At 40.5% G+C, this 14,915-nt stretch overlaps 1 protein-coding gene across 1 annotated transcript in view; it reads left to right on the top strand.

Annotated features, from left to right (window-relative positions):
- CYB5A (cytochrome b5 type A) overlaps positions 1 to 14,344 on the top strand; it is a 32,258-nt gene extending 17,914 nt beyond the window's left edge. Inside the window, exons 2-5 of the mRNA XM_058277893.1 lie at positions 3,159 to 3,287; positions 4,669 to 4,698; positions 9,891 to 9,925; positions 11,623 to 14,344. Coding sequence (XP_058133876.1) covers positions 3,159 to 3,287; positions 4,669 to 4,698; positions 9,891 to 9,925; positions 11,623 to 11,701 — 273 coding nt within the window. The 3' untranslated portion in view covers positions 11,702 to 14,344. The remainder of the gene's footprint in view (positions 1 to 3,158; positions 3,288 to 4,668; positions 4,699 to 9,890; positions 9,926 to 11,622) is intronic.
- The last annotated feature ends 571 nt before the right edge of the window (positions 14,345 to 14,915 follow it).

Here is a 14,915-nt window from a genome sequence, read left to right as displayed (position 1 = left end):
GGCTCCCTCGAGAAGCATCACTCCCTCCTCGGGGCTGTTGGCAGGCGCTCCTTTATTTCATTTGCACTTGGTTAAGGATTGCTCATTAATGGACCCCTGTGAGGTTGAGAATCCCATGAGGGCAGGAATGTGAGTGACTTAGTCTTGAGCGTGGCATGACTCAAACATCCTAGGACAGTCGAAGCCTGTGTGGGCGGGACAGCACAGGTGGCAATGGCTTGCTTTCCCCTAGCTGTCCCAGCTCCCTCCTCGGGCTCCTCCTCACCTGCACCTGAAACCCCCTGCCTGTCTTTCTCTCTGGCCACCACTTGGGGGACCGGTGGACAGATTCTGACAGACTGTCCCCTGAATCTAAGCACAGCTTCAGGCGGCTCAGACTCTTGAGGAGAATGTAATCTCTCCATACTTCTCACCTTGCCTACTTAGTGTCTTGGCGTTTGGACCTTCTCCTTAAATCTCTCAGAAAATCATCAGATTGTTTCAGTCACCTGTTTTTCTGCCACTTTTCTGAAGCCTTTCCTTTTCTTTGACTATCCCCGAATACTGTAACTTATTCAAAGGATGGTATAAATTTTCTGTGAGTTTTTGGACAGAAATTGCTGTCATATACTGGGGATATTCAACATGGTATAAATATCCGCATTCCCAGTTTTTTTTTTTGTCACTTAGGAATTCTGACAGGTAAGGGGGAACAACATTTCCTTTAGTCTTAAAATGTCATTTGCATTAATTAAAACTGCTATGTGTGTTTACTAACAAGAGTAAGAAGAGTGGCATGATAAATTGCCAACTTTCAGACCATTGTGATTTAGACTAGATTTACTTGGCAAGGTAGGTCTTAGTCTCCATCTCCTTCTCTCTTTCCCCCGTAACATAAATATATGTCAAGGAAAATAGTATATTGCAATAAGCCAATCTCATTATCATTTACTGTTCTACCAAGACTTGTGTTATTTTGTTCTAATATACCAGTTTTTAGGCTTTGGTTTTCTTATTGTTTAAAAAAATCTTTAAGGTAGGGAGAAAGTATTTTAACATCAATTCATTTATTTTGTACAGTATTTTATCTACTTTATTTGTTTTTAAAGTTTTATTTATTTTTTATTTCAATCCCCTTCCCTCCTCCCCAGTTGTCTGCTCTCTGTGTCCACTCACTGTGTGTTCTTACCACTTCTATCGTTACTAGCGGCACTGTGAATCTGTGTTTCTTTTTGTTGTGTCATCTTGCTGTGTCCGCTCTCTGTGTGTGCAGTACCATTCCTGGGCAGGCTGCACTTTCTTTCGCGCTGGGTGGCTCTCCTTACGGGGTGCACTCCTTGTGCGTGGGGCTCCCCTATGCAGGGGACACCCCTGCGTGGCAGGGTACTCCTTGTACACATCAGCACTGTGCATGGGCCAGCTCCACACGGGTCAAGGGGGCCCGGGGTTTGAACCGTGGATCTCCCGTGTGGTAGACGGACACCCTATCCATTGGGCCAAGTCTGCTGCCCTATTTTATCTACTTTAAAAGCAGTCATCCATAACCCAGGACGTTTTCTTTTCTCCCTCCCCTCCTCTCTCTCATGAGGGCAGGAAAAAAATAGATTTCTCTAACACTAGATATACTTAAACAAAGTAGGAGCAGAAACAGGTTTTATTTTATTTTATTTTTTAAAGATTTAGTTTTTATTTATCTTTCCTCCACCCTCCCCCCCAGTTGTCTACTCTCAGTGTACATTTGCTGTGTGTTCTTCTGTGTCGTGTCTGCTTCTAATCTTGTCAGCGGCACAGGGAATCTGTGTCTCTTTTGTTGCGTCATCTTGCTGCATCAGCTCTCCGTGTGCGCAGCACACTCCTGGGTAGGCTGCACTTTTTTCACGCTGGATGGGTGTCCCCTACCGGGTACACTCCTTGCACGTGGGGCTCCCCTACGTGGGGGACACCCCTGTGTGGCACAGCACTCCTTGCACATATCAGCACTGTGCATCGGCTAGCTCATCACTTGGGTCAGGAGGCCCTGGGTTTGAACCCTGGACCTCCCGTGTGGTAGGCGGACAGACACTCTATCTGTTGAACCAAATCCCCTTCCTCAGAAACAGGTTTTCAAGCAGAGTAGTTATCCATCTTTCTAAAATGCTGTGTGTCTTTGTTTCGTGCATTTTGGGGAGAAATTAAGAACTGCCTGCAGTCAGTTATGCAAGGGACACTTGCCCTTTTCAGCTGTTGGTCTCTTGCAGGGATTCCCTCAGGGGCAGGGTGAATTTGATCCAAGATAAAACTCCAGCTCAATTTAAGAAGTTTTTTCCCCCTACAAAATTAAATAATGCTTATTTTCTTTTCTCTTGACTCTTTTTCCCTAAGAGTCTCTAGACTACATCTCTTTTTTCCGGTAACTAGGTTCCACTTGTCACCCATCTTAGAGGAAAAAATCTTCCCTATCCCCATCATGCCCCTCCTCTGTTTTACTAAGAAAAGCAGCTAAAAGCATGATAAAAGAATGCTTTTATCACACAAGGCTCTTTCCTCCCTTTTCCTCCTGTAGAATTGGACTTTCTACTCTTTGCTTCTTTTTTCCCATTCTGTGTATATATCTCAGTTGTTGCATTTTGAGCTAGTCACTGTCCTTACTTCCTTTTCTTTGAATCCCAACTAGAAAGTAAGTTCTGCAAAGGCATGGGGCCTGTTTGTCTGTCCAGTTCTGGTACATTGCAGGCTGTCAGCGTTTTCCAAAGAGACCTGACATACCAGTCCTGGCCTTTGTGGGTTATAATCTAATTTATAATGGCATAAATAACACACATTTAGGCTAAAGAAGTCAGAAGTGGGTAAGTTATAGGTATAGGCGTCAAGGACACATAATTTGGGAAAAGATTAGTGTAAATCTGGGAACTCTATGGGAGAGTGAAGAAGGCATTACCAAAGGATTAAAAAATATGTGCTTAATGCTTTTATTGCCATGTAAATAATATGGAGAAATTAAAATTTATTATTGGAGAAAGATTTTATTGCACTTTCAAGAAGGAAATTGAATACCAAGGTATATGTTGTTTTCATCACATTATGGACAAGTTATATTCATCCATTGTCATCTGTGACTTCTAGTGCAACCTTTGGTTCAATAAACTGGCCATTTCCTTTCAACTGTTTTTGCCTGAAAAAACTGTTTGTCCTTTGAACAGCATCCCGGTGGGGAGGAAGTCTTAAGGGAACAAGCTGGAGGAGATGCCACAGAAAACTTTGAGGATGTTGGGCATTCTACAGATGCTAGAGAACTGTCCAAAACATATATTATCGGGGAGCTTCATCCAGTAAGTACATTTTTGAGGGCTATTTCTTTTTAAGGCTATTGGTAGACCTTAGCCAAATTTTGCATATATATAAAATTTTAAAAGGATTAAAGCAAAAGCAATGCCTCTTGAATTTGGAACACCATTTCTGTCATAAAGAAATTGACCAGAAACTTCCTTGTATTTTACTGATTAAATTTTAACGAAGATCTAGAATCAGAATCCCTAACCCCAAGGCCAGGCCCACGGGCGTGCTTTTGACTTAAAGGTTTTACAACCTGGGGGTGTGTGGTCAAGGGGTGGGCAAGGGGTGGAGATAGTGGAGAATATTGACTCAGAATAGATTTCTTTCTTCATTTTTGGCCAAAACATCTTTTGTTAGAAAGCATTTTCTACTTTCATATGTTTAGAGATATTTTAATACTAGAATTGATACATTTAAAAAAAAAAATAAAAGCACATTGCCCCCCTTTTTCTCACTGTGTCCTTGACCTTGAAGAGTATCAGCTTTGGAGCCAATCCATGGACTGGCTTTTGGAAAAAGCTGGCCCACTTCGACTTTAACGTAGACACAGGACTGAGATATGACCACAGGCCCTTGGGGGGCGTTTGAAATGACTGCCTCCAACTTGACTGGTCTGTGCCCCTCACTTCTAGAAGGGAGCTGAGAGCCCTCCGAGCATCTAGAGTCGTGGGCCACCCCACGGTTGTGCCCTGAGTTGTTTTCTTCTCCCCTCTGCAGCAGTTGGGCTGCTCTTCAGAGCCAGTCTCCCCCTTTCTGCTGTCCCAGCTCATGGTATGTTACAAGTAGCGACCTGAGGTGGGAAGAAGAGGTGCTTAACAAGGAGAAATAGTAGAGGCCCATAGCCTTATCCCCAGTGAGCAGACAGAGGAAGTCCTGAAAACAAGGAAAAGTGTCCCTGTACAGAGTTAGTGCTTCTGTAATGACTGAATGAAGCAGAAGTTAAAAATGGGTAAAAGTAGTTTTATGACCCTATAGTTGAGGGATTGCAGGAGTTCACTGAGGATTTCACAGAGAATGAGGATATATGTGCATATCTCAAATGACATTTGAGAGGAAAGGGACAAATCTATTAGGTCGACTTCTGAAATTAAAGATCATAACCTGAGCCTCATAAATGTATATATTATAAATATGGCATTGATGGATGCTATTCTGAACTTTGGAACTCCAGATAGAAAATACCTCTTGGTGCTTAGTCTACTGTTAATTTTTGCAGTCAAGTCAGATAGATCAAACTGTGTGTTTACCAAACTAAGAAAGATGAACTTGAAAGGGTGATTACTGAATTTTAAAATCTCAGTAAAATTGAGCCTTCCAGAAAAGATCATTTTAGTGGTGTTTTCTGATTCTTTAATGTGCTTTATTTTCTTCTTACAGGATGACAGATCAAAGATAGTCCAACCTTCGGTAAGTGGAACCTTCTCAAATATCTCAGTGGGTATAGGTACCTTTACTTACTTCATATCATTTACCTGGCACAGGTCTTTCATGGTAAGATAAACATGTAACCTGTTGGTCTAACAAAATTGGTACTTGTAAAGACCAGTCTGTATATTTTATTAGGATAGCCTTGTGTGTTGTTATCAATTTCAATTCTTAAAATACTTTTCATCATAATTATTAATACTTTTAAATCACTACTTTTTTTTTTAAAAATAAATAGCACTGTGCTTTGAATATGAATGATACGACAGAATCCTTATTTTCAGAAGACTAAAATCGAATTGAATAGAAGTCTTATTTCGTTGAGGATACTGCCCCATCTTCATCTTTATGACTCTGGGACATAGTAGGTGACCAATAAATATTAGTTGGATGATTTAATGTTAATTAACTTAAGTAATAACTTTTTTATATGTTTGTCTTTAGGAAAGGAGAATAACTCTAGTAATTCTCACTTTAAGTGTGGTTCACTAAGCCTCTTGGAGCTGTTTGGTCACCTCACTTAGATTTGAAGATAAATTGATAGTAAAAATTGGTGAGCCGTGCAGTGGTTAGGCAGAGTGCCTGAAAAGTCCACGTGGGCAGACCAGGTCCTGTTGCTAGGGGCCACGGGCAGAAGTTTTGCTTAAAAAAAAAAATGACAAAGAAAGTGTGACTTTCTGTGTGGGCTTATGCTCTTGGTTTTACTAGAGAGAGGTCATGAGCAAGATTCTATTGAACTTGTACAACAACTGAGGTTATAGTCAGAGCTACCAAACGCCTTTTGCCAGTTGTTGCTGACAAGACATTGTCTTTTATCTACAACAGAACCAAAGCAGATAACCAATAATTCAAGCTTAAAGGCCATATTTACCTCAGCACCCAGATAGTGCAATACAAACAAACCTTGTGCAATGCCCGTTGAGTACAGAGTACTTTGGTTTGTGTTCTCTCCTTTCCCTCTTTCATGGAGCTTAAGTTCAGTGTTGGTGACAGCAGTCCTTCAGGAAGATAAAAGCTGGACTTCAGCATGTAGGTGGCTTCTTAGGGTCACATGACTTTGTTACCTCTTTGGAGGTTACTTTTTGTACAGCTGAAATTCTATAATACATGCAGTTTTTGTTTTTTTCCCCTGAAGTCTGTCATGGAAAGTAGATATTTTTTGCTTTCATTTGTTCAGTGTATTAATAATCTTGGTGTAAGTCATTCAACTATAATAAAACAGTGACAGGACATGCCTCATGTGAATTTAGATCCACTGCAGTCAGATCACAGCCCTAACTGGGAAGGCTACACACAGAAAGCACTACTTCACAGAGAGGTTAGGGGTTGGTGATGGGCACCCCTCTTAACACAGTTGCCTTAATTTTGAAGCACAGACTTGGCCCCTCTTTATTGACTTTCAGAACGTGTGCATTATAGCCATACTATGTTATGCTTATTGCCTATTCTCTATTTGTACTTATTTTTCTGTCTTAAATTGCTGGCCACTTTTAATACCTAGAATATTAGAGACAGAACACGGTCACATGCTGAATTCTGGGGCTTTTGATTTCCTGACAACTACAGGAGGAACCGCCTCTGTGCCGAGAGGCTTTGGTTAGCTTCATTTCATCATTAGCATTGATACTTGACCATCTTGCTGGGTAAAGAAGACCTCCTGGAGTTTTAAGAATCTACTAACTTTGAAAGTAGATCATTTTTACTCTTTCCAGGGATTTTACAGATTGAATACCTTTTGGGTATTTTATTTTAAAATTTGCTTAAATTAGAGGATAACTGGAGGGGCAAGAACTTGCTATTTTTCTTAGAAGCCTTAAATAAATAAAATGTAAGAAAATAAATTAGCACTTGTCTGGCTTTGTCTTTCTTATCACCTTACCAAAAGACAGGTGTGTCCTAAAATTTTTTTTTTTTAATTTTAGTATTTTTATTTTATTTTTTTATTACCTTTTTTTTTTTTAAGATACATACATCACACAATAAGTATTTCCTTTATTGTGTGTGTGTGCCTGTATTACCATCCATGTATCTTCTGGCTGATAGATACATCCTGTAGTCTGAATTTTTAAAATGTTGCCTGCTTAAAATACCTAATTGAATTCTGAACTGGGGTGTACCAAAAGTTATTCACTTGACCTGCCTAAAGGAAAGCATGATGTTAAGTTGTCAAACTAAGAAGATATTTGTAGACACAAAAATTGCACACATTTATTAATGTGTAGACACAAAAATTGCACACACTATCAATTTATCTTCAAGTCCTTAAATTTCCTTACATGGAAGATATTAGTGATAACAGTACCCTTTATTTGTTAAAGTTTTCACAGCCTTGTTATGTAAGTTATTTGGTTCTCACAGCAGCCCTGTGAGATCGATCGACCTACCTGAGAAGGTAAAGACAATAAAGTTAGGACGTGTTGAGTGCCTTGTTCAAAGTCACACTGGACGGAACCAGGGCCATCTCCCATCTCCAGGCTTGTCAGTTGTAGCCTCTGAAGCTTCTTCCATAGACTCTGGACTTGAAGTGAAAGGCCTCACTCTACCAGTAGTATTTTAAGGGAGAAATTCTTCCAGCTAAGGAGTGGTCAAGTTAGATTAACTATTGGAACAGGGGTTCTTAACCTTTTTTGTTCCACGGACTCCTTTGCCAGTCACCACAAACCCCCTTACTAAGTCCACACTATGCTGTGTATCATTTAATAAATATACCACACTCGCACCAACACTTCCCCACAAGAATAATGTTTTTTGAATTTTCAATTCAAGCTCACAGACCCCCTGAATTCTTTCCACAGACTCTTTGCGGGTCGGGGGACCCTCGTTAAGAACTCCTTGTGTTAGAGAGTACTTAGATTTGCAAAAACTTGATAGCTGGGCATTGCATATTTTTATGGGAATTTACCGTGTATTGATTTAAAGGTTAGCTTTTCCTAATAGAAAATGAACACCCCAAGGTCATGGTGCAAACACCTTGTTGACAGACATGTTAATTACACACATAAACGCCATTTAGGCCCACAGAGCATTGGTCTCTAAAGATACTTTCCTTTATCATCTGTTTCAGTTTGCTAAAAGCTGCTGGGAGCAGTATACCAGAAATGGGTTGGTTTTTACAATAGGAATTTATTGAGTTAAAAGCTTAATAAATTGGCTATGAAAATGTCCAAATCAAGCTGTCAGAAATGCTGTCTCACTGAGGGGTGGCTGCTGGTGACCCTCTGCCACATGGCTAAACACGGTGGCAGCTCTGCTGGAGTCCCACCTTTCCTTCCAGGCTCACTTTCTTCTGAGCTCAGCTGTGGACTATCAGGCACTTAGCAGGGTTCCAGTGTGTCTCTTCTCCTTCAAGCTTTGTTATTTCAGGTTTTTCTCTCTGTGGGCCTTTTCTCTCAGTCTCTTGGGGGCCTTTGTCTCTCCAGCCTTTTTCCTATGTTTGTGGCTTTTTAACCCTCCATTTTCTGAAGGACTCCAGAAGAGGATTAGGACCCACCCTTTCTAACCAAAAGCCCTTAACTGACGCGATCTCCTCAAAAGCGATCTCCTCATAAGGTCCCTTAACTGACTCTAGCCAGAAGGTCCCACATGGAACAGGTTTACATGCACAGCATTCAGTTAGCTTAAGAACATACTTTTCTGGGGTCCACAAAAGACTCAAACCAGCTCACCATCCAAGTGGTAAGTGGTCATTCAGGCTTGATGTAGCTCTCGAGCATCCCAGAGTTATAGAGCCTAGCAGAGGATAAGCAATCAAAAATGTGTTTTCGTTCAACTCTGTAGAAGATCATTGTTGGTGGTTGCTCCCAGTGAGAATAAAGGAGAGGAAGGGCTGGCTAGCTGAGCTTCCAAGGAATGGTCAGCATGTTTCATGTTTGAGAAAATGCCTGTGATCCTGCTCGAATATAACAATGTAATGGATTTCCCATGTTTGCCTTCTCTTTGCTGTTTCTAGCTTAACTTTCTAGTTTGGCAATATTTTACCTTCAGTGAACTCTTTCAGTTTCAAAACTGATAATGTTTCCCTACTAATAGCTAATAACGTTTTTTGGATATTTTGATTATTTCCAGTAATCCTTATTAATTTTATTCTTATATACAAAATATGAAAAATAATCATGCAATAGTTATGTAGTTTTTGTAGCCTCTGAGATTTAACATTGCTTGAAAAGATAATAAATGTGAAGTTTTATTTTTAAATGACTTTTTTTCCTCTACCATGTCAGGAATCTTAAAGACAATATTTCAAGGTTGGTGGGTCTCCTGGCTGCTTTGTTTGCTCTTCCCTGAAAGGTCTCTCTCTTTTCAGAGGAGTTTCTTTAAGTGCTTTGCAGAGTGTAGCTTTGCCTCACAAAAAAGAGCAGATTGCTTGCTAATGCTTTCTCTCCTGTGCTTTGGCAAGCCACAGGGAGGGTGACTGAAGCCTCTTCAGCTGCCTGACAAACAGCCTCCCCAGCTGCACGCTTTACTAATAGTTTTGCTGGTGTGGAATATTAAAAGAATGCTTAACAAGTTTTCAAGGCCTTCTGCATTTAGCTGTCTGGGGAAGCGTGCATTTTTCCAGCCCCTTTTAGTTCCCTTTTCTGATACTGACAAAAGGAGCTTCTCCTGGAAAGTCCTGGAAGGTAAAACAGACGGTAACTGGTAGAACCAGGCCACACTGCTCCCCGACTGCTGTTACCCGCAGTGCATCGGTGGTGGCCGTGCGGTGGCCTTGCTCTTCCTGGAGTCAGGGAGGCTCAGGAAGGGTGGGGTAGGATGGGAAAGGTGCTGTGACTTTAAGTGATGATGCGTAGTTTTCATTTTGGTAGGCATGGCTTTGACATACTTTAGATATGCTTTTCCTGAAGATAATGGGGATGCTAGATGTATGTTTAAATGAATATTAGTTTTTAGTTTTTATGTGAAGTATCTTGGTGCCTATTATATGCAGGATATTTTATTGAGTATGTTAATTTTTAACATTTTATTTCAAGTTATCTAGATAAAGTAGTGCTCTTAAGTCCATAAGAAAATTCTTTAAAATCTTTTCTACTGAAAGAAATGGTGAAATAAGACATTTTAATGAAAAGAGGTTTGTGTTGTAATTTTTCCTTCCAGTGTTTTCAAAACAGGCTTTTGGTCAATTGAATACTCAGATTTTCCTTTTACCCTCCTTTTCTTTTTCTTTTGTGTTTCAGGACACTCTTCTTACAACTGTTGAGTCTCGTACCAGGTATGTGGTGAATTGTTTGAAAGCATTTTTGAATTGGAAGGCTCATTAAATCAGAGTCATTATAGGGTCTCCTGTCCCTTCCTGCCTGAGCACCCGTCTGGTGCTTGACCTCCCACAGAGCCCCTCTTGGGGGTGGTCCAGACTGTGATCGGCACCCCTTCATGCCCAGGCCCGTTGAGGGTATCAGCAGGCCCCGACCCCCCCCTCCGCCCTGAGGAACACATGGGACAAATGGAATCTCCTTTCTTCCTCATGCCATTTCTTCAGTTGGTCAGCCCAATGGCCTGCTGTTTACTCTTCAGGCCAACATTGCATTGCCTTCCCCATTTGATGCGTAGCAACTTTATTTCCCTAAGCATGGTTCAGTTTTCCTTTGTCCCTCCTATATGTTGACTCTAAAGTTGAAACCAGAAATCCAAGTGTAGCATGAATCACTTGTTCTGGTCCCAGATTCTTGATTGTGGCCCAAGCTCCTGTCACTCTTTTTGGCAGCTCCACCATATTGACTTACGTAATAGTTCCGTTTGGGGCGGGGGGCGAGATGGGGGATCTAAGCTCAAAACCGCACACTTAGGCCTCTGTTATTTCATTCTGTCAGATTTAAGTGCCCCATGTATTCTGTATGTTCCTGGCCCTCAGGTCATGCCTCCCCTTACTTTCACTGATATGTGAGTTTCCTTCTAAATAGAAATTGAAGAACCCTGCCAAACTCTACAGAGACGAAAACTATACTTGTAATCTTTTTGAAATCTTAACCTTTATATTGACTTGCTCTTTGAATGGAATGCTGTGTGAAGAGCATTAAAGATAAAAGGTTTGACAGAAAATAAATTTATAAGTAGGTATTAACTGGCTTTATTCAGGTTCTAAAACTTGTACGTTAATTTGTTTTATAAGAAATTATGTCTAAATATAAGTTCAAATCTAAATTGGAGATCTTCACAACTCCGTCCCTATTTGAACAATAATCTGTATTTATACTAGACCCAAATTTTGTGCATTTGGACCAGGCAGTGTGTAAATTAAGGACTTCTGTGAGTTTGGATATATGAACCACGGAGTGCCTAGTTTGAGCATGCTGCTCCCCAGCACTTTAAGTCTCCTGAGCATGGATTGTCAAGATGAGGTTTTTAAATTGGATCACGAGCGTTCGGGCCGTGGTGCTGGTCGCAGCCTTAGTAATTGCATTTGGTTGACTCCCCGCGTGGACAGCTCTTGGCCCTAGAGATTGCTGAGGGCTCACCCGTAGTGAGAACCTTGTCTTCCAGCTCTCCATTTAGTGCCGTTTTTCACTCTTTGTTAATGTATTTAGCTAGAATCAAGCATGTAAAGAAAATCCGCTTTTGCTAACCTGTGATACTTAATGCAGGTTTATGTCCTTTAGATAAGCCCTTGCTCACAGGCAGTGTCTATTGGCAGAGCGAGTAAGGGCTCTTGTGTTTGTCGACCCTGACTGACGTGGAACCAGCAGGACCTGATTTCTCACAATGCCCGCAGGATAGAGCAGTTGCTGGGATCCTAGGCTAGGGCCTGTCTTGCACTCATATCACTTTTGAGAACTCAGAGTTATCTTTTCAGCCAAGTAGGTTATTGTGGTAAGAAAAAGATGCTATGGGAGTTTTCTATTAGGAGGAGCAAACATTTTGAGATCCCCTCGCGAAATGTCACACAAACGTCATGGCTCACTTTCTCTCTAGCTGGTGGACCAACTGGTTGATTCCAGCCATCTCCGCGCTATTTGTTGCCCTGATATATCGCCTCTACACAGAAGACTAAGTGCTTTCTCAGATGCCAGCCAAAGAAGGAACTGCTTCAGCCGAGGACAGAAAGAAAGCCAGAGTAACTGTCTCCTTCGACTGACAGAAAGAAGCCTTCACCTGAAAGATTATCTTAATACGTCTGCTTAGAAACAAAACAAGCTGTTCTATTCTTTCTACTCTTGGACTTTTCTTCTGAAGTGTGCCTTTTTATTCATCATCTTTATTTTGATGTTTCATCAATATGTTGATTACTTATTGAGCTGAATACAATCTTTAAAAATATATCTGACTTTTAAATATACCACCATATTTGTCTGCCAATGTGGTATATAATTGTCTTCAATGTTTATAATCTCAAATTATTTAGCAGAATCATTTAATGTGCTAATCATTCAGACCTGAGAAGTTTATGATTTGAGATAAGGTAACGGTCTATGGATCTTTTCTTGTACTTCTTCATAGCTAATTGAATAAGCAAGTATTGCATGCAGTTTCTTTCTCAAGAAAATTAAGAAAGGTCCAGAAATTGTAGCTTAAAGATATCTAATAATTGTTCTAATTGATGCTAAAAAGAACAAGTGATTGATAGGACCATAGAAGAGGCGTCATCTCTTTGAAAATACACCATCCAGAAGGTGATGTACTGTAGAATTCCATTGACATGACATGCTGGAAAAGGCAGAATTACAGAGACAAGAAAAAGATCGGTGATCACCAAGGGTTCAGGGAGAGAGTAGGATGACTGGGTAGGGCACAGGGGAGTTTCAGGGCAGTAGAACCATTCTGGATGATAATGTAATGGTGGAGACGTGGCATTGTTCATTTGTCAAAACCTCAGGACTGCACAGCATAGAAAGTGAACCCCAGTGAAAGCTGTGGGCTTTAGTTAGTGGGCATTTATCAATATTTTTTCATCAACTCTAACAAATTTGCCACACTAATCCAAGATGGTGATAATAGGGGAAGCTGGGGGAGGGGGATAATATGGGAACTATGTACTTTTTGAGCAATTTTTCTGTAAACCTGAATCTATGAAAATAAAGCAACATAAACAAAAACCTATAAACTCTGAGAGGACTTTACAACTCAGCTTGTTTAAAAATATCTCAGTTTAAAAAATGCCATTCCAAAGGGGTTCTGAGTTTTGCTGGATCTAAAGTTTTAAGAATTCCTCATTCATAGATACAAGACATCTGTGTACTCTTCTAAGGAAATGTTGACTCTGATTTGTGGGGGAAAAAATTGAAGGAGATCATGGAGCATTTGGAATCTGATTGTCAAAGAAATTTAGCTGGGGGAGTGAGCCACAGGGAATTCTTATAGACTGTTCATTTTCTCATTGGTAGCTCTAGCTACCATTTATTAGTCTTCCATTTATTCTCTGCCCCATATTTTTTTCTTTTGAACATGGAAACTTGAGGGATGAATTTATTAGACACAAAGTACTTTGGTAGTTGGCCGTGATTATGCATGTTTCTAATGGTATGATAGCCCAATGGTGAGCCAGTGAATTCTTCAGAAGGAACTCAAGCACATTACAAAGGAAGTAAGAGAGTATAGATTTTGGTAATCAGTGGCATGCCTCACCTTTTCTCTGCCTTTGTCACTGAAAGAGAGAGAATGTATGGGGTAGGAGTGGGGAAAGTTGGCTGTATTGCAAGCGAAAAATTATCTTAAGCAGAATCTTCTATTCAAATATTAATACACATAAGCCTGGAACTAAAGTGGAGTTCCTTGACACATATACCTGTGAGGAGGTTTAATCATGTGCAGATATTCAAATTCCGGGCTCTTAGAACATACATTCTGTCACACATACATAATCATGGGTAATTCAGTGGCTAACTAAAGAAAAATGAGCTGTAAGACCTTTAGCCTGCTTTTTGGTTCTTGCACATCAAGGACACACATGTCAAGTTAATCATTTTTTCCTCTTGAGCAGTTAATCAGCTTCTCAAGACTTGTGTTTCAGCAGGGTGGTGATGGGTATGTCTGGGAAATGGGCAGATTGCTAGAGGGGTTAAGGCAAGAAATGAGAGCTTACTGCAGTGCTTCTGTCATCTAAAAGTATTTTGGTGGCCACTCCTATAAAATTTCACGAATGGAGAGCAGGTAACATTTCTCTACTGATGGGGAAATAAAGCTTGTGAAGTCCTGTAAGTTTTTCTTAAGTGACCATATCCAGGTTTTAAAGTGATAGGAGCTGAGATGTTTCTTCTTTTAGTCAGTTTAATATTTATTACTGATGTGGGCTATGGGTGGGAGGCTCTTTGTCTCTTCAGACCTCAGCTGTCTGTGACTTGGGGGTGTGAGACTGTAAGAAACTGCAGTCCTGCCCTTGGTGACCATGGCAACGACTCCAGTCCCAGGAAACAGTTTAACAGTGCAAGGTCTATAAACTTTAGGTATTCAAGGGAAATACAAACAAAATATGCTAAAAGCTTATCTGGAATGCCTGAAGTCCATGATAAAAGCTTACCTAAGATGTGGAAGATATATATGCTAATTCAAGCCTTTTGAGAACTGAAACAAAAGGACCATTTAACCTTTCTTCTCTGTATAAAAGAAACTCGAAAGTCTTGTTGGAGGCTGGGGTTTGCAACAGGAAGCTCCCGAGTCCAGCCGGCTGTCAATAAACCATTTTTCCTTCTCAAAATCATTCCTGAGTCCTGGCCTCTATACGCAAATAATTAAACCTCTCTCAAATTCTACAACATTATAACTGAGGATGCTTTAGTTGTGGAATTGGTTTAGTACAGTAAAGAATATAACATACTCTGGAACATTGCTAGTACTAGAGATTGCAATAATAGTGAACCTACTATTGCAATAGTATTAATCTCATTTTTGCTTGCTTTATTAATAAGAATTTAGAATATATATCATACAATTTAATATAGTACTATCATTTTTATTTACTGGTGTTTCTGAGCTCTTATTGGATGCCAAGCACTGTCTTGCATGATTTATATGAGTCATATTTTATCCTCACAATCACAATACTTGTTTTGCAGTAACAGAGCTGATTTCTATTTGGGCTAAGGGACTCCCATAAATTCACGTGTATTGCAAGAATCCCTTTGGGCTCATGAGCCTACTGCCTGACTTCTGCAGCTGGCAGGCCATGTGCCAGGTCCTCTTCAGGAAAGCAAGGTGAGCGCACACCTCCAGGGAGCCCATCTCTGGCAAAGGAAATTGTAACGGGAGTTTCAGGGCACTACAGGCCAAGT

This window comes from Dasypus novemcinctus, chromosome 16 (genome assembly GCF_030445035.2).
Source record: "Dasypus novemcinctus isolate mDasNov1 chromosome 16, mDasNov1.1.hap2, whole genome shotgun sequence".
Taxonomy (NCBI): Eukaryota; Metazoa; Chordata; class Mammalia; order Cingulata; family Dasypodidae; genus Dasypus; species Dasypus novemcinctus.
Note: the sequence above shows the minus strand (reverse complement) of the source record. Positions and strands in the feature narration are given on the sequence as shown.